The sequence below is a fragment of the Salvelinus alpinus genome, chromosome 23, assembly GCF_045679555.1.
Source record: "Salvelinus alpinus chromosome 23, SLU_Salpinus.1, whole genome shotgun sequence".
Lineage (NCBI taxonomy): Eukaryota > Metazoa > Chordata > Actinopteri > Salmoniformes > Salmonidae > Salvelinus > Salvelinus alpinus.
Window position 1 is genome coordinate 33,890,747 of NC_092108.1, and position 23,054 is coordinate 33,913,800.

Genomic DNA, 23,054 nt, shown 5'->3' on the forward strand with positions numbered 1-23,054 from the left:
TAACTTTTTTTCTCTCTCCATTTGTGTTGTTTGTCATGCAACAAGCCCTTTAGGGATTCTTCTATCTACCTATTAATAGTCATTGGTATTAGCATTGGAAACGACCATGGTGGTGCCCTTCAAAATGAGTTCATGGGCAAGCCTCATCAATGACGAAATGAGTCATAGAAGGTGCTGTATTGTTTACTCATCATGATCTCATGACATACATGTACCCAGACATTAAACAAAGCATCATTCAATAGCATGTTGCTAATATATAAAAATGTTTGTTATGCAACCTTATAAAATGCCCCCCCGTGGTGGGAGGGTTTAGCGGTGAGAACGCAGCTAATGGAAAGATATATTTGACCATAAAGGCAAACATTTTGTTCTCATAAGGACATACAGCCTAGTCCCAAATCTGTTTGTGCTCTTGCCAACTCCATGGCTGTCTATGTTAAACCAACAACAATGCGTATGGCACTTAGCCTGACAATGAGTGACAAGGAGTTGACATGAAAACACAGACAGACAGACAGACATTCAGGCTAATCAATACAAGGATACATCACTAATGTTCATGAAAGCTATGGCATTTAATATACACATAGGTTGCGCCCTAAATTACACCCTATTCCTATTTTGTGCACTACTTTTGAACAGAGCTGGTCAAAACTGTTGCACTACGTAGGGAATAGTGTGCCATTTGGGAAGCATACCTGGCAATAGGATGTGGAATAAATAATTACGATTAAATAGCAAGTATTAGGCACTTAACATTTTGATTGACTACTGTACATCAATGACAAACATGCCCCCAAAAAAACACACACAATCCTGGCAGTATTTTACATGGCAAATACATGACGTCATTTGAAATCTCTTAGGTGATCAGGGAATAACCTTAAAGTAGATATAACCTTTGGGAATCATTTTTTACTAAACACAAAATATTTCAATGTTGGAGCCAAGGTCTTGTTCTTATGTGACCTCAAGTCTAAACATGGTCACCTTCTCAGTGAAAACACTTCTGAGGAAAAAGCCAAGCTAATCAGCATTCATTTCCTGTCTTTCTACACCAAGCACCTGAAATCACGGTCTGGGTCAGTTTGGTATGCCGGATGGATGTGTGTATAGCATCCCAGACTGGAGCATTTACGTTATCTACCACAGAACTCATACCTTGAGTTAACATTTACATGGACAACATAGCTGTATAACTTACATCAGAGAAGGCTTTGGTTGATTGCCTTGACGAATGAACACACAAAAAAACAGCATACTGTAAAAGACAGAGGGAAATTACATTCACATGATGCAACACTTGATGCAACACTATACCACAATCATGTGGTATAACATTCATGGTCTTTGCAGAAAATAATTCTGAGTAATATCTCAGCAAACATGACATACCAGTACTTTGCAGTAGGTCAATACTCTTATGTACACAATGGTCGTTCACCTCCTCTAAGCCCTACTCTTACGGTTCTTAGACAACTGATGCAGAAAACCTGTGTTTTTTCAACAATCTTATTTTATCATCCTTTTGATGGCAATCCAAAGCAACATGTAAAATGTATACATGTAGTATAACTAATACACATCCTTGCCCTGACAATCCTAGTTTCCTTGTAATCATGTTTTGGCAAAATTGCAATGGATTTACTAGAACCACAGTCAGCTCGGCTAATATATCATAAAACAATGGAGGAACTCAAACCTACTGTTGAGAGTTAGAATAGCAGAATACACCAGGTGCAATTTAGAAAATGTGGTTGTGCATCAGCAGTTTGTCTCTTACAGTCACTCAATTATCCCACGTCAGCTAAAGTTTTTTAGATTGGTAAACTATTCGAGCCAGCGATCTAAACTTGTAGTAATCATGGTTGAATTACCGACCATGGGGCCCCATTGGTTTTGTTAGTCACTCTCACTCAGATATCTTATTAAAAACTGCAAACATGACTAAATGTGTAGAATTGAAGGATATTATTTTTGAACCTGAACAATTTTATCTCTGCCCCATGGCAAAAGGAGTAGAATTGCATGAAATGAATGAAAAAAACTGCAACATTATCTCTGAGGTGAAGAGAACATTTTGCCGTTTTAAAGCTAATTTCTTGCAATTCTACACATTTTGCCATGACTTATGTCATGTTCATATGATATATGATATCTGAGTGAGTGAGACTAACAAAATCAAATGGGGGGGCCCCCTGGAGGACAGGGCTCTTCGGCACACTCCGTGCCCAGTCTGTAATTTGGTGATGATTACTACAGGGTTTAGATAGCTGGGTAGACTACCTTTCCCAGCAATCTAAAGAATTGAGCTGATATAGCTGGGCTAACTGAGTGACTGTCGGTGACTGACATGACAAGTGGCAAACTGCAATACATGACCATATTTCTAAATTGCAACTTGTGTATTCTACTTTGTAACCCTCAACAGTAAGTTGAAACCCCGACTGAGTTCCTACGTTTTTTTCATTTTTGGGTTGGGGACCCCCTAGTGGCTGTGGAACCGTGGGTGTATAGGCAGAGGCATCTCTGGTCGTTAACCACAGAGTGAAATCCATTTTACTACAGGGAGAGGGAGAGAGAGAGAGGGAGAGAGATAAAGATATAAGAGCCATGCAGAGCACTTCTCCCTGGCATCCAGTAATGAAATGTTTACTTAAACTAACCAATTATTACAAATATTGACATTAATGTAGTATAGCCCAATTTATTCATATCTGTTCAAAAAATACCCTGTTACGCCATCTGCCATAAATTGCGGGCACAAGAAAATATAGATTTTTTCAAACCCTGTACCGGTGTCTGGGTTTTAGTAACAAACTCATTAGAAGATCCTAGAGTGCCACTGTGCCAATTGTTCTGCCAATACCGTGGTCCAAGCTAACTTTTTAGTGCCCACAACTGTAGGCTGTGTGTGCTGTAGTGTGTATTTAGGCCAATACCAGAGTTCCAGAGCGTTTTAATGGAGACCGATCCCTCTTTACACGCAGCCCTCACACTACAGTGGTCTCTGACTGCAGGAAGGACTGAGCACGAGAATTACGTTGGAACTGAGCCATGTTCTCTGAGCCGTTTTTGGAGGCGTAGGTGTTGTGCTGGGTGTAGTTTCTGGCCATATGGCAGTTGAGGCATATACTCCGCCATTTTCTCTTGAGTTCCCCTTGAACCTGAAGTAGCAAGGTAAGTATTTTAGCACAGAGGGAAAACTAGCCCACATCTGTCACTACATTGCTTATATAAATGTTCTTATAAAATGCTGTACTCATCGTTTCACTACAATGAAAACAAAGCAGACAACAATTAAAATGTACATTTGTAGTAACTGCTAACAAAATACCTTTAAACATTATATACTTTAAACATTTCTCATAATTTACACTTTTACATTTGAGTAATTTAGCACTTATCACTGTCAAGTAAATTTTTCCTCAATAAAGTTGCTATCAGCCAAGTCAGAGCCAGTAAGCGGGAAAAAAATCCAGTGCGAGTGTTAGTTTTTGTTTTGTATTTTCGGGGGGGCCAATGTTGATTCCAATGCTTCCCACAGTTGTGTCAAGTTGGCTGGATGTCCTTTGGGTGGTGGACCATTCTTGATACACACGGGAAACTGTTGAGTGAAAAACTCAGCAGCGTTGCAGTTCTTGATGCAAACCAGTGTGCCTGGCACCTACTTCCATACCCTGTTCAAAGGCACTTAAATATTTTTGTCTTACCCATTCACCCTCTGAATGGCACATATACAAAATCCATGTCTAAATTGTCTCAAGGCTTAAAAATCCTTCTTTAACCTGTCTCCTCCCCTTCATCTACACTGATTGAAGGAGGGGTGTGGGGGGTGGGGGGGGGGTTATTTAAGATATTGTTAAAAGAGGTAGGGTTTCAGTTTTTGAAAGACGGGCAGGGACTCTGCTGTCCTAGCTTCAGGGGGGAAACTGGTTCCGCCATTAGGATGCCAAGGCAAGAGCTTGGACTGGGCTGAGCTGAGCGGGAGCTGCCCTCCCGTAGGGGTGGAAGGGCTAAGAGAACAGAGGTGGCAGAACGGAGTACTCAGGTTGGGGTGTAGGGTTGGAACAGAGCCCGAAGGTAGGGAGGTGCAGTTCCTCTTGCTGCTCCGTAGGAAAGTACCATGGTCTTCCAGTGGAGTGTGCGGAGGAGCGGGGTGACATGGGAGAACTTGGGTAGCTTGAACACAGGAAGGCTGCAGCGTTCTGGATAAGTTGCAAGGGTTTGATTGCAACAGGCGGGGAGCCCAGCCAACAGCAAGTTGCAATAGTCCAGACGGGTGATGACAAGTGCCTGGATTAGGACCTGCGCTGCTTCCTGTGTGAAGTAGGGTTGTACTCTACGGATGTTGTAGAGCATCAACCTGCAGGAGCGAGTCACTGCTTTGATGTTTTCAGAGAACAACAGGGTGTAGTCCAGGGTCACGCCAACGTTCTTTGCACTCTGGGAGCGGGACACTGGAGTTGTCAACCGCAGAGCTGCTCCGTCTTGTCGAGGTTGAGGTCAATTACAATGATGTACACAACAGCTTTTACAAAAGCCTGCACGTTGCTTCTCATCTATCCTAATTTGTGCCAAGGAGGACTTTGTCAACACTGATTCAACACTAATCATTTACGCTGTTGTGTGTCTTCTTAACTGGGCCATCAGTGCCCAAGGCAACCTATTCATTCCAGAATAAAATGCAATTAAGAGCAATCAAGGCGCGAGCTTACCTCACTGTTTAAGAAACAGTACAGGATGGCAACCACCAGGCCCTGTCAACAGAACAGAAAGTCTTCAAAATGAGAAACAACCAAAAACAATCCAAAATAAAAATGCCCCAAATATTGCCAAAATATATTGTGATATAGATTAAAATATCCTAAAAGGATCAGTTTTACCTGAAAGGATCCGATAGCAAGGTCAAAGAAGATTTTATAATTTTCCATGGATTCATTGAGAGACACAAAGACAACGTAATGGATGCCAAACAGGGGGATCAGCAGGAGAGTGGATTTGGCCAACCTCCTGAAACCAGACACACAATATTACAGAGACACTCTATGGAGGGGACCTAGAGACTACACCGTTATACAATCACATACACCGAGTATAGTCAACATTGGGAACACCTTCCTAATATTTAGTTGCACCTCCCCTTTTGCCCTCAGAACAGCCTCAATTAGTTGTGTCATGGACTTTACAAGGTGTCGAAAGCATTCCAAAGGGATGCTGGCCAATGAATGCTTCCCACAGTTGTGTCAAGTTGGCTGGATGTCCTTTGGGTGGTGGACCATTCATGATACACACGGGAAACTGTTGAGTGAAAAACTCAGCAGCGTTGCAGTTCTTGATGCAAACCGGTGTGCCTGGCACCTACTTCCATACCCTGTTCAAAGGCACTTAAATATTTTTGTCTTACCCATTCACCCTCTGAATGGCACATAAACAAAATCCATGTCTAAATTGTCTCAAGGCTTAAAAATCCTTCTTTATTAACCTGTCTCCTCCCCTTCATCTACACTGATTGAAGTGGATTTAACAAGTGACATCAATAAGGGATCATAGCTTCCACCTGGATTCACCTGGTCAGTCTATGTCATGGAAAGTGCATGTTTTGTATACGCAGTGTATAATTTAATAATTGTTGTTAATACGTCCACAAAACGTTGGTGTTTACCCATTAAATGATAGGAAGCATATAAGGCAGGGATGGGCAACTCTGATGGGGGTGGGGGCCACAAAAAAATCTAAACTAACCATGAGGGGCCACAGTGGCTCGTGCAGTCAGAGCCTTTTGAGGTACCCATGTTGTTTGGGCTGCTGTGAGAGTAACCCATAGTGCACTACTTTTGACCAGAGCTCTATGGGCACTAAAAGTTGTGCACTATGAAGGGAATAGGGTACCATTTCAGACACATCCTAAATCGTGAAGCGGCCCTGACTGCTAAGTGCCAACCAAGGTGGACTTTCCTGTAGCAGTAGACAGCAGCTCATCCAGTCTTAGTGTCGCCAGCCGCTTCTCAGCCCTTAAATCCACTCACAGACAAGATGGGAATATTTCTCCCTGAAGGCAAATACGTGCTGTGCTGACCACCTCTATAGCTTAGCCGAATCTAGTGTCACTCTACAGTGTAGTTCGCACAATGGAACAATAGGCTGCATATCTATGTCTTTTGCTTGAGAAGTCAACTAAAATACCATATGTCAGTGACATACAAAGGCATACTGAAACATTTGAGCACTTAATTTCTCCGTTCAGGAATGTTGACACTGAGTATTCATGGTCTGTTGCCTGAGTGCAGTAACACATAGGTCTCCCTGCTTTGTGACTGACTGAGCACAACAACACATACCTATTTTGTGACTGACCGAGCACAACAACACATACCTGTTTTGTGACTGACCGAGCACAACAACACATACCTGTTTTGTGACTGACTGAGCACAACAACACATACCTGTTTTGTGACTGACTGAGCACAACAACACATACCTGTATTGTGACTGACTGAGCACAACAACACATACCTGTATTGTGACTGACTGAGCACAACAACACATACCTGTATTGTGACTGACCGAGCACAACAACACATACCTGTATTGTGACTGACCGAGCACAACAACACATACCTGTATTGTGACTGACCGAGCACAACAACACATACCTGTATTGTGACTGGTCGTTGCCACCCACATCAGGACACCTCAGCTTCTGAACCAGAATCCTTATAATACTGATGAACAGGAGGAAGTTCACCTGGAAACCCAGTCAACATATATTGACATACAGTATGTTGTATATTTAGTGAAATTTGGTTACTGCAATTCTTTTTAAGGGCAGTTAACGCAGCTATAACCAGCGTTGGTATACATTGAGGGATGTGTTATGCAATCAGATAAGACGACAGTACTTAGTTCCATATAAATCGTCCCATATAAATCACCTGTTGTAAAATATAATGACAGTTCGATAAAGCTAGTTCAAGCTAGTTATACCCACCATGATGGAGAAGCCTATGGGTACATTGATCACCCACTTGGGGATTGGGTTATCATTCTGTTCCCAGCATCTGAAGGAATAGGAAATGATACCCATACGAAGATGTTAGTCAACACGTGCCATGCATCCCTGGCCATACTAACCTAAGTACAGCACTCCTAGGTTCCTGCATTTCTAGGGAGTTCTTCCTAGCCACCGTGCTTCTACATCTGCATTGCTTGCTGTTTGGGGTTTTAGGCTGGGTTTCTGTATAGGACTTTGTGACATCGGCTGATGTAAAAAGGGCTTGATAAATACATTTGATTGATTGATTGAGCACTTTGAACTGGTTTAAACTGATTTGAGAAATAAATTAAAATGACAAAGGTTGCCAATGCGTCATTAACTTTATAATCACAATCAAATTCTTTCATGCAGTCCAAGACAAACAGCACATCTACATTAAGTCTAGCAACAGGCACATGCACAGATTGGGTTCAACAAGTGCCCAAACACGTGCCCTTTTCCCCTCTTATGAAAAAGTGCCCACGCAGCTCATCGATCATTTACATGTTATTATTTTAAAAAATATAAAACATTTAAAATATATATATATATATGAATAATATTCCCTATTTTACCCCAAATTGTATCATAATATCCAATTGGTAGTTACGACCTTATCTAAATGCTGCAACTCCCAATGGGCTAGAAAGAGATGAAGGTCGAGACGTGAAACATGACCCGCCAAGCCGCACTGCTTCTTAACACACTGCTCGCTTAACCCTGAAGTCAGCCGCACCAATGTGTCGGAGGAAACACCGTTCGACTGAATGAAGCCAGCTTGCAGGCGCCCGGCCCGCCACAAGGAGCGCGATGAGCCAAGGAAAGCACTGCTGGTCAAACCCTCCCCTAACCCAGACAGTGCTGGACCAATTGTGCACCGCCCTTTGGTTTTCACGGTCACAGCCCCAGGCTGTAGTACCTTAGACCACTGCACCATGCAGGGCTCTTAGAATATTTTTCTTAATTTTAAACGTAACAAATTGCGCATTAAAATTAGGTCATTTCATAAACTCTTGAATCTCAGAAAATACCCCCCCCCCCCCCGCCCCCCTCAAGACCGCACTCATCTGACTTGCATGCAGTGGCCACTGGCTGCGGGCGGGGAGACATTTCCCCGTTCTTTGCCCCTAACAGTGAATGAGACTCATGATAGATCCAACTTCAATAGTAGCCTCCTACCAGGAAAGAATCGGGCAAACTGACTGATTGTTAGTAAGAGGCAGATGTCAGCAGCAGAACACACTCAAATCAAGTTAAAACTATTTTTTTCCCGATGGCATTGCTAACTAGCTAGCATATTTAGCCTACATCATCATTCGCTCTCTGGTTGTCTCCAGGCCTAGGAGTCACTGGTTTGCTTACAATGTTTGATGAGTGAGTGTGTTGTACCAGAAAATATTAGATCGATTTTCTTTTTTTGGGGTGCGAGGGGCCGTGCACAGAAATGTCTGGCAATCACAAATGAAAAGAATCCACTACCCTACCAACCATGTACATTTATGCTTTCCAAGGTGACTTACCCAGTATCCTCAAAATAAACCCTTGTTATAGCCCATGCAGAAACAAACACGGTTGGGAATCCTGAAATACAGATGGAGAATTCACTGAATACAATCTCATAGCGTAAATGGTTTGGATGTACTGTATGTTCCTCACTGTTTTTGATACATTGGATATATATTAATGACTAGCTTACCCCAGCCGATGAGAAGATAAACGATGAAGTGTCTATTTTCAGAGAAGATGACAATCAGGAGCGTATGGAGGTAGAGGCCCTCAACCAGCAACCAGAAGAAGTTGGCCATGATAAAGTATTGAAAAATCACCAGGCTCGCCTTGCATCCAATCTGGGACAACATTGTAGTACATCACTTGTGCTGCTATACAAAGAGAAACTACAGGACACTCAACACAAATAACCAAAGTGTATCTATATGGAAACTGAATTCCATGTCCTTATTCTGATAGAAATGAGTGGTTACCAGATCTTTGTGTAAAATATACCCACACCACACCAATCGGAGTGGACTGAAGGAGCAAGAATCAAAATGTGTCCAACGGAAACTGAATTCCGTACCTCAATTTCAAAGAAGTGAAAGAAACATGTTTCATAGCAAATCTACACAAATACAGTTGAAGTCAGAAGTTTACATACACCTTAGCCAAATACATTTAAACTCAGTTTCACAATTCCTGGCATTTAATCCTATTAAGAATTCCCTGTCTTAGGTCAGTTAGGATCACAACTTTATTTTAAGAATGTGAAATATCAGAATAATAGTAGAGAGAATGATTTATTTTAGCTTTTATTTCTGTCATCACATTCCCAGTGGGTCAGAAGTTTTCATGTACTCAATTAGTATTTGGTAGCATTGCCTTTAAATTGTTTAACTTGGGTCAAACGTTTTGGGTAGCCTTCCACAAGCTTCCCACAATAACTTGTGTGAATTTTGGCCCATTCCTCCTGACAGAGCTGGTGTAACTGAGTCAGGTTTGTAGGCCTCCTTGCTCGCACATGCTTTTTCAGTTCTGCCCACAACTTTTCTATAGAATTGAGGTCAGGGCTTTGTGATGGCCACTCCAATACCTTGACTTTGCGTACTATTGTTTGTACAGATGAATGTGGTAACTTCAGGCGTTTGGAAATTGCTCCCAAGGATGAACCAGACTTGTGGAGGTCTACAATTTTTTTCTGAGGTCTTGGCTGATTTCTTTTGATTTTCCCATGATGTCAAGCAAAGAGGCACTGAGTTTGAAGGTAGGCCTTGAAATATATCCACAGGTACAACTCCAATTGACTCAAATTATGTCAATTAGCCTACCAGAAGCTTCTAAAGCCATAATCTTCTGGATTTTTCCAAGCTGTTTAAAGGCACAGTCAACTTAGTGTATGTAAACCTCTGACTGCCTGGAATTGTGATACTGTGAATTATAAGTTAAATAATCTGTAAACAATTGTTGGAAAAAATACTTGTGTCATGCACAAAGTAGATGTCCTAACCGACTTGCCAAAACTATAGTTTGTTAACAAGATATTTGTGGAGTGGTTGAAAAACGAGTTAATGACTCCAACATAAGTGTATGTAAACTTCCAACTTCAACTGTACATCTATACAAATACATATCAGTTGGAATTGTCAATGATCTATCAGAACCAGAGGTATACAGGCTGATGAACAACCTGACTCACCAGTGAAGGCTGCTCAGAGCACTGATTGCGAGAGAAGAGGATGTCGTCCTTCACAAGGACTGCCACCGCTCTCAGGATGAAGGAAAAGAAGAGGTTGAGGTGAATGTAGTTCCGCGTGCAGTGGAGTTTTCTATAGAGTGGAAGAAATGATTTATCAGAGGATCTCTGGTGATTTATCAGAGGATCTCTGCTGTGTCACAATACCCTGCTGCTTCTCTCTACAGTGAGTGACTAAGACTGTTTCCCAAATAGCACCTTATTTCCTACAGTATATGATGCACTACATTTGACCACTATATAGGAAATAGGGTGTCTTTTGGGACTCATCCTAACTCTCACCTGAATAGACAGAGGATGGCGCTCCCGGTTGTGAGGGCGATCAAAGACAAACTGTGGCCCAGCGTATACAGCGTCTTCACCACCGTAAAGAAGACAAGCTATAGGTGAGAGAACATACTGTACAGTCATTGGCAGTATCAAAGCTGTATATATAATTTATCTCAGATGGGCATTCACTTCAGCACCATAGAAGAAGAGTCAGGAGAAAGAACATACAGGGCACAGGCCCATGGATCACTTTCAGAATGGACTGATCCTAACACCAAATGACAGATGTAAAATCATATAATTATCATCAGCAACATCAACATGTTGAAACTGAAAGACTGTGGGATCTTTAGAAACATCATTTTCAGAGTCACAAAAGTGTACTTTAGAGACGGTGTTTAAAAACATTGGGGAGAAAAACATGTACCGAGCATTACTGTCAGAAAGAGCCTTCCCCTGAAAGGAGCCATTGTAAGTACAGTGCCTTTTCTGCTAATCATTCAACCCACTCAAAGAGTGATCCACAGATTCAAACAGATTAAAATCTGTCAATAAAATGACCTGCTCGAATTTGCCCTCTTATCTTGTTTCCCCAGGAAATTAGTCAAAGGTTTGATTTCCCCCTCTTTCGCTACAGTCGAGTGAAAAACAAAGAGACTTCCTCTAAAACAAATGTCAGACAAGGACTGTACCAACCCACCAATGCTCGCAGTCATTCCTTTGAGGCAGTGCCAAATTGACATTCTCTTAGTAAAACAGTCACTCTTTCTAAAAGCATTGAGTGAGCTCCTATCCTGTAGCAGTGACATCTCTTCTCCACCTGCACTTCACACTTTCCATTGCTCATTGTTCTACAAAACGTGGACGCACGCACACACTTCCTACAGAACGAATGTATCCCTATAGACAGTTGTAAACAGTGAAATGACAGATACAGTCAATTTGAAGAAAAGGTCCATTTGTTTCGATACTGCATCTCCTCCAAAAGATTTGAAAGAAAACTTTGTGTACATTTAGTTGCTAAAAACACCCAAATTGATTACATGAAATACACCTTCACTACGAAGCACGTATCAAAACTGCAAGGTGTCTTCTGTACACTTTCCAAGCGTATTCAGATGGAACTTTTGGAAGTTATCCATGGGAAATGCCTAACACCTATCAACCAATAAGCATCCAGGATCCAAACTACCCATTTTATTCTACATAATGATACCTCAAATAAATAATTAGCCACAGCAAAACTGTGTAATGAATTTTGTCTAATTGGCAGGGCTCATCATGTCAAAAGGGCAATCAACATCTGTCCCGCTAATCTGCTCATCTGTATCACCAAAAATAGCCTTTGATCCTACAAATATTGTTTTTTAAAATAGCTTTAAGGTATGAGAGGAACAAGTGAGAGTCCTAAATGTTTCCCCTTTAGGAGACTTTGCCACTTCTGACTGCCACAGGGACTGAATTGGCTCTCCAGGGCGTCATGTTGTTCTGAGGAAATTGCCTTTAGAGGACACACAGCATGCAACTGATGTACTGCATATGATAGACACAACCTAGTATACTGTCAAACTTACATAATTGCTTCAGTAAGAATGTCAATGAATCTATTCATGTATTATCACGGAGATATCACACTTAATATATATTAAGGTTACATTAGGTTTGAACATCACACATCAATGAACATCATAACTCACCTTCAAATACAACTATAAGAAAAGGTTATACAGCCAAAGTTGATGTTAAATAGCCTGGTGCCAGTCTGTTTGTGCTCTTGCCAACTCCATTGTTGTCATTGTCAAGCCAAACATAACAATGAGTGACAAGGAGTTGGCATGAAAGCACAAACAGACTGGCACTCAGGCAAGAGGTTACATCCCAAAGGCAGGGTCCCAAAGAGCTTGCAGTATATTGGTAATGGCAGTGGGCATCGTTTGGTACTTCTTGCCCCTCCACCACCTTCAAGAATTCCTTGCTTCACTACTAGTTGCAGCCCAAAATGTATGAACTACAGGTGTGAAACAAGTCATTGAGGAAACGTGTCATATCTATTTTTCATAGTGAGAAGATGAACTTTCCTTTCCGAAAGACTGGACTGGCCTTAAGACAGACGGACCGGTGGAAAGGCCACACAGCTAAAGGAAAACCTTTCAGTACATTTAATATTCCATATTTTGTCAGCTGGAGATAAGCACAGTGCCAATGGTGGCCCTGTGATCCAGACCAGAGGCGCATCTTGGATAACCACCAACAGAAGAGAGAGAAAGTGAGCACAATAGGCTATTCAAAGGTACTGACATTCATGTCCCAATCTGAATAAAACAAGTGAATGGGAGGGAATCGTTGATGGATCCTTTTTGTCTTCTTCTAATGCCTCTTAAGGGGAAAGTAATCCAAAAGTAAATCAGATTAGGTTACTGATTACAATTTTGACACATAACTAGCAACTGTAACGGATTACATTTACAAAGTAACCTACCCAACCCTGGTTGATTTTCCTTTTTCAGGTCTCATCTCTGATCAAATGCTGGGCAGTGTAATAGCACTATGAATCTCTTACTTGCTTGGCCTCTTACTAACATCTGCTGTAGTGGGCCAACCAGGAGGACAGTAACTCGGAGTCTGCATCCAAAATGTCACCCAATTCACCACCAGGGTTAGGTAGGTTACCTGTCCAAAATTGTAATCAGTAACATAATCCAAAAGTTATCCAAACTCAGTAATGTAAACAGATTACATTCAGTTACTTTTGGATTACTTTCCCCTTAAGAGGCATCAGAAGAAGACAAAAAGGATCCATCAAACACATTTGGTGTGTCATCATAGTGGTCTCTGACTTGTGGTCAGACTCCCTCGGGTGGAACAAACTTAAACGTGCACATTTTTCCAATGCTGAATTGAATGTCACTGAGAAAACAGAAAGGTGATTTGAATTTAAAAATAATCCAATATGTAATCTGTAATCAGATGACAATATTTTTGCTGGTAACGTTACAGAATACAGTTAGTTTTGTAATCAGATTACATGTAACTGATTACTTGTATTCAGTTACTCCCCAACCCTGTTCTACCTTAGGGCTATGGTTAAAAGCAGTGCACTATAGGGAATAGGGTGCCATTTGGGACACAGCCTGGTACAATGTTTAGATTGAGGAGACAGCTGGGTGCCACAGTGAACAGGATGTTTTATTTAGCCTTTAAGGCGCCTGTGTTTCATCTGTATTTCAAGTCATCAGGTGGAAGTGAGCACACACACACACTGCAGTACACCTTCCCTATCAAAACAGACCCAGGACAGAATTTCAATGCATTTAGCAAAGGGTTCTTAGCAAAGGGTTCTACTGCTAGTTTTCATTACCAGCATGAGGGCCTTGACACTCAGAAATCAGACCAAACAAAATCTAATTTTATATAATATAAAACCATGGAAAAATCTATCACACAAGAACATTGTCTTGTTTCTCTCTCTGAGGTCTAACGTATCAACACCTTCATTGCAATATCTAATATATGATAGAGTACTGTATTGTATTTCCAAATAAATCTACTTTCAAGTCATATCATGTAGTTTCTTGGTCAATCTAAGAACAATGATACAACACCAGAGAGACAATAGATGTAGAGATCTAGAACTTAAAGAACATCACCCTGCTTACCCTATCATCCTTTTCTTCTGCCCCACACACACTGCTGATGTTGGGGAAAACATCAGACCATCCGTCCGCTGTACAGTTCTTGTTTATGTTTCCTGTGGACAGGAGAAAAACATTGTTTTTGCCAGTTAAATGTTTCTATTGCCTCTTCTCTAAAACCTTTATAAATGGTTATCCAGACCCATTATTCCTTTCATAAATCATAGTCAAAGAAACATGCAGCATGTTTATTTGTTTGGAGATGTTTGGATTTGATTTCTCTGGTGAGTTTGATGAAAGATTTTTCTTTAGCCAAGATTATCCTCCATTGTTTTCACAGATAGTAAGCCCAATCAAGCTGACTGAAATATTGGCTTCACACACAACCCCAAAGTGAATTGCTGTGATCCCATTTTGAGCATGACAGATGATGGCTTCCATTAAAGTTTCATTCATCAGGCTCTTGTTTACAGTATTATCATATATTTTGAAGGCTGTTTTTATATCAATATCAAATTGACAAAAATAGCTTTTTATCAAAAAACGATTTCTCAAGCGAGAATTTAGCTAGGACTGTCTGGGAGTGGGGAAAACTGAAAACTAGCTGTTATTGCCAGAGAACTCTTTGGAACTCTCTTTGTTATTGGTCTATTAACCAGTTTACCACCTGGTAATGTCACCTGGCAAGCCGAAACTCCCATCCATGCAAACCTGCTGATTAGAAAGTCCCGTGTAGATTGTGTTTTCAACCGGCAAATATCAGGAAATAACACGGATCCAATTTTTTCATACTGTTAGTGTTAGTTTCATCAGCTGTTGTACAATATGATTTAAAAAACACAGGAAAACTGAATTTCTACTGGGCCTTTAAACGATATTCAGACAGACTTTTCAAGGGCAAATAGATGTAATTTTGAGAGACAGGTTTTTGACAAAAACCACTCACTCTGGGACGAACAATCAATTGTTCAATGCTTGATTCAAAGGAGCCTTCGACTTAGTCGGTTGAATATTGAATGTGTTTCTTCTCTTGGGTTTGGCATTCCACAGAGGTCTAGATGAGAGAATGTGTCTGGAGATATAAACGTCTTGAGTGTGCTCTGCTCTGTGGCAGGGACAGACAGGGGCAGGGGGAGAATGTAAGCGGAACAGAGGATGTGAGAGCCTGTGTTTATTCTCTCTGTGTTATTCTCGAGGAGACAACGATGACTGTCCCAAATGGCACCCTATTCCTCACAGTGCACTACTTTTGACCAGAGTCTTATCGGCCCTGGTCAAAAGTAGTGCACTATATAGGGAATAGGGTGCCATTTGGAACGCAGCCGATGGCAGTGCCTGAACCCAGTGTGCAACGTCCTGTAATGTACTTTGCCACATACTATGTATAACCACAGGCCTCTTTCTTTCTTTCTCCACTTCTGTGATCGGAATGAGCATGTCTCACTCCATTAGTCTACTCTACACAGACCCTGCCACAGCAGCCTGCCTAGCCGTAGGTTTGACGAGTGCTATAGGGCTCCCCAGAGGTTTCTGTTACAAAGAAGTCTTCCAAGCCAATTTACAAGCCCAACTCGTCCTTTCCAAATCAAGAGGTACACTATACAGACAAAAGTATGTGGACACCCCTTCAAATTAGTGGATTCAGCCACATTGGTTGTCGACAGGTGTATAAAGTCGAGCACAAAGCCATGCAATGTCCATAGACAAACATTGGCAGTAGAATGGCCTGTACTGAAGAGCACAGTGACTTTCAACGTGGCACCGTCATAGGATGCCACCTTTCCAACAAGTCAGTTCGTCAAATTTCTGCCCTGCTACAGATGCCCCGGTCAACTGTAAGTGCTGTTATTGTGAAGTGGAAACGTCTATAGGAGCAACACCGACTCAGCCGCTAAGTGGTAGCTCACACAAGCTCACAGAAAGGGACCGTCAGTTGCTGAAACGCGTACGACAAAAAAAATTGTCTATCTTCGGTTGTAACACTCACTACCGAGTTCCAAACTGCCTCTGGAAGCAACATCACACAACATCAGCACAATAACTGTTTGTCGGGAGCTTCATTAAATGGGTTTCCATGGCCGAGCAGCCGCACACAAGCCTAAGATCACCATGCTCAATGCCAAGCATCGGCTTGAGTGGTGTAAAGCTCGCTGCCATTACACTCTGGAGCAGGGGAAACACGTGCCTCACCATTTGGCAGTCCGTTTAGCGGATCTGGATTTGGCGGGTGCCAAGAGAACACTACCTGCCCCAATGCATAGTGCCAACTGTAAAGTTTGGTAGAGGAGGAATAATGGTCTGGGGCTGTTTCATGGTTCAGGCTAGGCTCCTTGATTCCAGTGAAGGGAAATCTTAATGCTACAGCATACAACGACATTCTAGACGATTCTGTCATTCCAACTTTGTGGCAACAGTTTGGGAAAGGCCCTTTCCTGTTTCAACATGATAATGCCCCCCTGCACAAAGCAAGGTCCATACAGAAATAGTTTGTCGAGATCGGTGTGGAAGAACTTGACTGACCTGCACAGAGCCCTGCCCTCAACCTCATTGGGATGAATTGGAACGCTGACTGCGAGCCAGGCCTAATCGCCCAACATCAGTGCTCGACCTCAATAATGCTCTTGTGGCTGAATGGAAGCAAGTCCCTGCAGCAATGTTCCAACATCTAGTGGAAAGCCTTCCCAGAAGAGTGAAGGCTGTTATAGCAGCAAAAGGGGGACCAACTCCATATTAATGCTTATGATTTTGGAATGAGATATTCGATGAGCAGGTGTCCACATACTTTTTGAATGTATCTTGAATGTGGGGTGTTCATCATAGGACTGGAACCTGTCTTCAAGTGAATACGATAATCTAACAGTATAACCCATCATTTATCATCCTCTTTGTCTGGTTAATTAGTTTATAATGAATGAAGTGTCCATGCAGATTCATCCAGACTGATGGGAAGGAGGAGAGCTCCACAGCATCCTAGTCTGCCACATACAGTGGGGAGAACAAGTATTTGATACACTGCCGATTTTGCAGGTTTTCCTACTTACAAAGCATGTAGAGGTCTGTCATTTTTATCATAGGTACACTTCAACTGTGAGAGACGGAATCTAAAACAAAAATCCAGAAAATCACATTGTATGATTTTTAAGTAATTAATTTGCATTTTATTGCATGACATAAGTATTTGATCACCTACCAACCAGTAAGAATTCCGGCTCTCACAGACCTGTTAGTTTTTCTTTAAGAAGCCCTCCTGTTCTCCACTCATTACCTGTATTAACTGCACCTGTTTGAACTCGTTACCTGTATAAAAGACACCTGTCCACACACTCAATCAAACAGACTCCAACCTCTCCACAATGGCCAAGACCAGAGAGCTGTGTAAGGACATCAGGGATAAATTGTAGACCTGCACAAGGCTGGGATGGGCTACAGGACAATAGGCAAGCAGCTTGGTGAGAAGGCAACAACTGTTGGCACAATTATTAGAAAATGGAAGAAGTTCAAGATGACGGTCAATCACCCTCGGTCTGGGGCTCCATGCAAGATCTCACCTCGTGGGGCATCAATGATCATGAGGAATGTGAGGGATCAGCCCAGAACTACACGGCAGGACCTGGTCAATGACCTGAAGAGAGCTGGGACCACAGTCTCAAAGAAAACCATTAGTAACACACTACGCCGTCATGGATTAAAATCCTGCAGCGCACGCAAGGTCCCCCTGCTCAAGCCAGCGCATGTCCAGGCCCGTCTGAAGTTTGCCAATGACCATCTGGATGATCCAGAGGAGGAATGGGAGAAGGTCATGTGGTCTGATGAGACAAAAATAGAGCTTTTTGCTCTAAACTCCACTCGCCGTGTTTGGAGGAATAGAAGGATGAGTACAACCCCAAGAACACCATCCCAACCGTGAAGCATGGAGGTGGAAACATCATTCTTTGGGGATGCTTTTCTGCAAAGGGGACAGGACGACTGCACCGTATTGAGGGGAGGATGGATGGGGACATGTATCGCGAGATCTTGACCAACAACCTCCTTCCCTCAGTAAGAGCATTGAAGATGGGTCGTGGCTGGGTCTTCCAGCATGACAACGACCCGAAACACACAGCCAGGGCAACTAAGGAGTGGCTCCGTAAGAAGCATCTCAAGGTCCTGGAGTGGCCTAGCCAGTCTCCAGACCTGAACCCAATAGAAAATCTTTGGAGGGAGCCGAAAGTCCGTATTGCCCAGCGACAGCCCCGAAACCTGAAGGATCTGGAGAAGGTCTGTATGGAGGAGTGGGCCAAAATCCCTGCTGCAGTGTGTGCAAACCTGGTCAAGAACTACAGGAAACGTATGATCTCTGTAATTGCAAACTAAGGTTTCTGTACCAAATATTCAGTTCTGCTTTTCTGATGTATCAAATACTTATGTCATGCAATAAAATGCAAATTAATTACTTAAAAATCATACAATGTGATTTTCTGGATTTTTGTTTTAGATTCCTTCTCTCACAGTTGAAGTGTACCTATGATAAAAATTACAGACCTCTACATGCTTTGTAAGTAGGAAAACCTGCAAAATCGTCAGTGTATCAAATACTTGTTCTCCCCACTGTACATGGGCCGTTGGAGATTGTGGAGTGAGCAGACGTGATTCATTTTGCCTCTAGTTCATGCAGTGCAGAACATGTTCTCTGAACCTTGCTTGGTACAATTCACCATGATTCAGTGCCACAGTATATAAAAAAGAACGATATAGACTTGGGGGCCATTTTTGTCCCTGGCTTTCAATGCACTCCAAAAAGGTAGAACATCTACATTACACTGGTCTATACACCTCAGTAATTCTGTGAAATGAGAAACATGGGTCTGGTGTGACTCCAAAGCCCAAACATAGCGTGAGATTTTTCCTGAAAGAAAACGTACATAACATTGTAGTGTAGCTTTAGATATCACAGACCATATCAGAACATTGCTTGAGGAGTATCTCAAACTACCCTTTCATCTGGGCCTGGGTTTGAGAACAGAACACTCACACTAAACCATCCAGAAATGTTACTTTGCCATTGATATCAAAATGAAAAAACACAATACTTTACCATTTCTGCCAAAAAACATCTTGAGCACTCTGGGGCACTCTCTAGTGACAGTCTCTCCAACCTCTGCACGGTCCCAACATGCTATGTTATCCCAGATTGCTTTGCATCCCACTCCTGTCAAGAGATCAGACAGCAGAGTCTTAGATAAATACAACAATTTAAGTAAATAAAACATGTTTATCATAACTCTGCCTTATGCAATTGTTGAAATTGTACTTCTGCCATAGGTGATTCAAGACCATACCCTCTACAGCAGGGCTCTCTAACCCTGTTCTTGAAGAGCTACCCTCCTGTAGGTTTTCCAAACCCCAGTTTTAACTAACCTGATTCAGCTTATCAACCAGCTAACTATTAGAATCAGGTGTGCTCGATTAGGGTTGGAGAGAAAATGTACAGGATGGTAGCTCTCCAGGAACAGGGTTGGAGAGAAAATGTACAGGATGGTAGCTCTCCAGGAACAGGGTTGGAGAGAAAATGTACAGGATGGTAGCTCTCCAGGAACAGGGTTGGAGAGAAAATGTACAGGATGGTAGCTCTCCAGGAACAGGGTTGGAGAGAAAATGTACAGGATGGTAGCTCTCCAGGAACAGGGTTGGAGAGAAAATGTACAGGATGGTAGCTCTCCAGGTACAGGATTGGAGAGAAAATGTACAGGATGGTAGCTCTCCAGGAACAGGGTTGGAGAGAAAATGTACAGGATGGTAGCTCTCCAGGAACAGGGTTGGAGAGAAAATGTACAGGATGGTAGCTCTCCAGGAACAGGATTGGAGAGCCATGCTACAGTGCCTTTGGAAAGTATTCAGACACCTTGACTTTTTCCACATTTTGTTACGCTACAGCCTTATTCTAAAATGGATTAAATAAATTTAAAAATCCTCAGCGATCTACACACATAACCCCATTAATGACAAAGCGAAAACAGGTTTTTAGAAGTACCTTATTTACATAAGTATTCAGAGCCTTTGATAGGAGACTCGAAATTGAGCTCAGGTCCATCCTGTTTCCATTGATCATCCTTGAGATGTTTCTACAACTTGATTGGAGTCCACCTGTGGTAAATTCAATTGATTGGACATGATTTGGAAAGGCACACCCCTGTCTACTGTATATAGGGTCCCACAGTTGACAGTGCATGTCAGAGCAAAAACCAAGCCATGAGGTCGAGATAGGATTGTGTCGAGGCCCAGATCTGGGGAAGGGTAACAAAACATGTCTGCAGCATTGAAGGTCCCCAAGAACACAATGGCCTCATCATTCTTAAATGGAAGAAGTTTGGAACCACCAAGACTCTTCCTAGAGCTGGCAGTCCAGCCAAACTGAGCAATCGGGGGAGAAAGGCTTTGGTCAGGGAGGTGACCAAAAACCCGATGGTCACTCTGACAGCGCTCTAGAGTTCCTTTGTGGTGATGGGAGAACCTTCTAGAAGGACAACCATCGCTGCAGCACTCCACCAATCAGGCCTTTATGGTAGAGTAGCCAGACAGAATCCACTCTTCAGTAAAAGGCACCTAAAGACTCTCAGACCATGAGAAACAAGATTCTCTGGTCTGATGAAACAAAGATCGAACTATTTGGCCTGAATGCCAAGCATCAGGTCTGGAGGAAACCTGGCACCATCCCTACAGTGAAGCATGGTAGTGGCAGTATTATGCTGTTGGGGGGGGGTCAGCGGCAGGAACTGGGAGACTAGTCAGGATCGAGGCAAAGATGAACGGAAAACAAAGTACAGAGAGATCCTTGATGAAAACCTGCTCCAGAGCGCTCAGGACCTCAGACTGGGTGGGAAGGTTCGCCTTCCAACAGGACAATGACCCTAAGCACACAGCCAAGACAACGTAGGAGTGGCTTCAGGACAAGTCTCTGAATGGCCCAGCCAGAGCCCGGACTTGAACCAGATTGAACATTTCTGGAGAAACCTGAAAATCCCCATCCAACCTGACAGAGCTTGAGAGGATCTGCAGAGAAGAATAGGAGAAACTCCCCAAATACAGGTGTGCCAAGCTTGTCATACCCAAGAAGACTTGAGGCATGATTGGTGCCAAAGGTGCTTCAACAAAGTATTGAGTAAAAGGTCTGAATACTTAAGGAAATTTGATATTTCTGTTTTAAATGTTTTATAAATTAGCAAAAATTCTAAAAACCTGTTTTTGCTTTGTCATTATGGGGTTTTGTGTGTAGCTTGATGAGGAGAAAAACTATTTAAATCCATTTTAGGAAAAGGCTGTAACAAAATTTGGGAAAAGGCAAGGTCTGAAAACTTTCCGAAGGATAACATCATAGAACTATTGAACATGATCAATGCCTCATGTACTGTAGTGTAGACACAATATACAATATACACTGCACAATATACACTGCACAATATACACTACACAATACAGCAGGGTCTTTCAGAATGAAAGGTAGTCCATTAGACTGCTGGTGTTTGGAACAATATGATAGACTCTCTGTGTGGGAGTGAAAGTGGCTAAATGTGTGACTCTATTTGCTTCACCAATGTCAGGAGGAGGACCACGGCTGAGAAAGCCTTTCGCTGAAACTTGATTCCTGAAATGGCTTGTTATGAAACAAAAGGGTGTGAAAGTGCCAAGGGCAGACTTAACAGTCAAACCCTTTTAAGCCACTTAGTGGAAAAAATGGAGCGCTTAAGCTCAGTAAAACGTAGATAGCAGAGAGAATCCACCAGTAAACAATGTAGCTAGCTCTATCAAAAGAAACCTTTTAACTAACATCAGATAAAAATAATTAAATGAAAACAAAATTGTGAAACCCAGACAAAAAAATACATATTCATGATGTGACCCACATGAGTGGTATAATGTGTGTCCTTCTGTGTCTCAAATGGCACCCTATTCCCTTATAATGCACAGGGCTCTGGTCAAAAGTAGTGCATTATAGGGGATAGAGTGACATTTGGGACACACCCAATGATATAATTTTAAGTGCAGCTCCTGCTTGCTGTATGGTATCTTCATAACTGTGATTCAGTGCATGGTAATGGCAGTTTTGTATCACACTTTTAGATGATACTGTTGAGCACTTTGCCACCCACAGTGCGCCCTGGCGCTAATCAACGCATAGATTTTTTTCATAAATGTTTCATAATCACATTGGGCTTTAGAACAAGAACAAATCAATTATCGATTTGCATTAAGCATGGCTTCATTCCAGTACCAGGGTAACTGATGCATGAAATCCCGGCCCCCTTTAATGTTGACCTGGATGCTCTCTATACTTTCATGCTACAGTTGGCTCAGTTAGTATGAGCATGGTGCTAGCAACGCCATGGTCGTGGTTTTAATGCCCCCTGGGACCACCCATATGAAAAGGCATACATCTATTAATGAAGTCAAATTATTTTGTGTTCTCTTTTATGTCATTTTATGTTCAGAAAAAGGATTTGTTCCTGCTGTAACTGGGTACTTTCAATGCATATTGTACTTAATATTGTCTATAAGAACTGTTTTATACCTATGCTCATGTTATGGTGAAAGAAGGCAAGTTACATTGCAAAGTAATGTATAATTTAAACTATACACGTTTAAATTTTTGCGGCAAAGACTAAGTGTCTTGTCTTTGATAACGTGCACTAATTCCCTTGACAGTTCACAGTAATTCTTCATCCAATTAGTTTAATTTATGTAGCACAGCCTGGGTTACAACTCACAGTAAAGTGTCAACATAGTGAGTCGGCAGCATGGTGGAGCTGCCAGGCATGAAGTTTAGTTTAATAAGAAGAAGAAGAAGAAGAATTAAAACTGCAAGCGGAAATGCCAGGGTTCAAGCTGTGGG

The 23,054-nt window shown here is 42.1% G+C and overlaps 1 protein-coding gene across 2 annotated transcripts in view; it reads right to left on the minus strand.

Annotated features, from left to right (window-relative positions):
* Nucleotides 1–167: 167 nt before the first annotated feature.
* LOC139550840 (vasoactive intestinal polypeptide receptor 2-like) overlaps nucleotides 168–23,054 on the minus strand; it is a 32,005-nt gene continuing 9,118 nt past the window's right edge. The window contains exons 3-14 of one of the 2 annotated variants that reach the window (XR_011670142.1): nucleotides 19,263–19,376; nucleotides 14,213–14,304; nucleotides 10,569–10,666; nucleotides 10,230–10,359; nucleotides 8,736–8,886; nucleotides 8,560–8,620; nucleotides 6,995–7,064; nucleotides 6,660–6,751; nucleotides 4,890–5,016; nucleotides 4,722–4,763; nucleotides 2,946–3,170; nucleotides 168–2,565 (exon numbers count right to left, since the gene is read on the minus strand). Coding sequence is in view for 1 of the 2 variants with exons in the window: in XM_071362040.1 (XP_071218141.1) it covers nucleotides 2,997–3,170; nucleotides 4,722–4,763; nucleotides 4,890–5,016; nucleotides 6,660–6,751; nucleotides 6,995–7,064; nucleotides 8,560–8,620; nucleotides 8,736–8,886; nucleotides 10,230–10,359; nucleotides 10,569–10,666; nucleotides 14,213–14,304; nucleotides 19,263–19,376 (1,151 nt within the window). In the remaining variant the exon portion in view is untranslated. Of the gene's footprint in view, nucleotides 3,171–4,721; nucleotides 4,764–4,889; nucleotides 5,017–6,659; nucleotides 6,752–6,994; nucleotides 7,065–8,559; nucleotides 8,621–8,735; nucleotides 8,887–10,229; nucleotides 10,360–10,568; nucleotides 10,667–14,212; nucleotides 14,305–19,262; nucleotides 19,377–23,054 lie in introns of both variants that reach the window. The other variant, XM_071362040.1, reaches the window with a different exon arrangement.